The sequence below is a fragment of the Ceratina calcarata genome, unplaced genomic scaffold (assembly GCF_001652005.2).
Source record: "Ceratina calcarata isolate Rehan_Ccalc_2016 unplaced genomic scaffold, ASM165200v1 scaffold4.2, whole genome shotgun sequence".
Classification (NCBI taxonomy): domain Eukaryota; kingdom Metazoa; phylum Arthropoda; class Insecta; order Hymenoptera; family Apidae; genus Ceratina; species Ceratina calcarata.
In genome coordinates this window covers 15,110-16,593 of record NW_017163421.1, presented here as the reverse complement: position 1 = coordinate 16,593, position 1,484 = coordinate 15,110, and the positions used below count along the sequence as shown (strand labels likewise).

The following is a 1,484-nucleotide window of genomic DNA, read 5'->3' as shown; positions in this document are numbered from 1 at the left end:
CATATATATTACACTTCGAGAACCTAATTTTTGATATGTTTGCGATTTTAAAATTCGCTCTATTTCAATACGAAGCGTGATTGGTTAGAAATGCAAAATGGCCGACGATTGGAAGCGTCCGTTATTAGTTGTTCAAGCGCAAATTAAAAAACGCACATTATGTTTTTACATCATGGAGGGAATAACTCAAGTTTTGTAATTAAAAATCGACGTTTTGTAGAAAATGGAGTATAGAATAGTTGGTTTAAGACTCGATTGGGAAGAAACGTGAGATTTAGACAAGGGAGATGGTCATCCTCGTTGCTCAGTCAGTCTCTGTGACTGACACTTGCGTGACGTATGTATCTTCGGCCGCGTGTGTACGCGATATGACGTGCTCAGATATCGAACATGTCCACGTCGCTGTCACGCGACGCGAAGCGATGCATCGCGTCGTCTCTCGCTCTCCCATCGCATCCTCCGGAATGTAACCGATTTACCGTTAAAACTCGCACAATTGCTTTTAGTAATTCAGCAAATCGGAGACCCAAAAGCATACAAGGTTCAATTTGAAAAAAATCTACAGTCTATTAATTTGCAAAAAATCCACAATTTATTATTTTCCAAAAAATCTGCAATTTATTAATTTGCAAACAATCTGCAGTCTATTAATTNAGCACGCGTAGGGCCGGCGCTCAGCCACAGGAGTGAGGCTCGGCTCGTAGCGCTCGGCCATTGGTCAGCGCGGCCTAACGCGCGCTCCCATTGGTCAAGCGTTTTTCGTTAATAACTCAAAAACCGTGCGTCGCATCGTATTTTGCCAAAGGAACTTTTTATTCAGAATTACTTCGAGAATCACTTCCTTTCGGTTCCAACACTTTTTCTAAATTATCCAGTATTTATAATAGCAGTAATAATAGTAATACCTGTAATATTGATGCCTTTAACGTAAGTGACGTCGCCGCCACCTCCGCAGCAGATGGACATCGACACCATGTGCTGTATCTGCATTCTGCACTGTACGCACTTCTTCATCAGCGCTGCGCAACTTTCACAGGCGCACATGTGCCCGCATGGCCGAAACAATACGCTCGCCTTGCGATCCGAGCACACCACGCATTCCTCGATCTCCAAACAAAATAGTACTTTTTATGGTACTGTAATATACGCCATATTTTATGGTATATAGATATAAAAAGGAGAGAGTAAATAGACTTTTGTTATTAAAAATACTTGGGAATTTTGTTGAATTTTTTTTTTATAGGAATGCTGGAAACGATAATATGAAATGTTTCGCAACGATACCTTCGTTCGGGACAGAATATTTTCTCTGCAGATCAGACATTTCTTGACCCTCGGGGCGCAGGCGTTGCAGCAGGCTATATGCCCGCAGGGGCTGAAAAGCATTTCACGTTTTCCATCGGAGCAGACTAAACACTCGTCGATCGTGCCTGACGGCACTGTCGTCTCAACTTCGTGCCTGCAAGTGTAATTACATACTCCGA

At 42.5% G+C, this 1,484-nt stretch overlaps 1 protein-coding gene across 1 annotated transcript in view; it reads right to left on the bottom strand.

The window, feature by feature from the left end:
* Positions 1-1,453, bottom strand: part of LOC108626404 (E3 ubiquitin-protein ligase mib1-like) — a 10,032-nt gene extending 8,579 nt beyond the window's left edge. Inside the window, exons 1-2 of the mRNA XM_018027050.1 lie at positions 1,285-1,453; positions 906-1,107 (exon numbers count right to left, since the gene is read on the bottom strand). Coding sequence (XP_017882539.1) covers positions 906-1,107; positions 1,285-1,386 — 304 coding nt within the window. The 5' untranslated portion in view covers positions 1,387-1,453. The remainder of the gene's footprint in view (positions 1-905; positions 1,108-1,284) is intronic.
* Between the last annotated feature and the right edge of the window lie 31 nt (positions 1,454-1,484).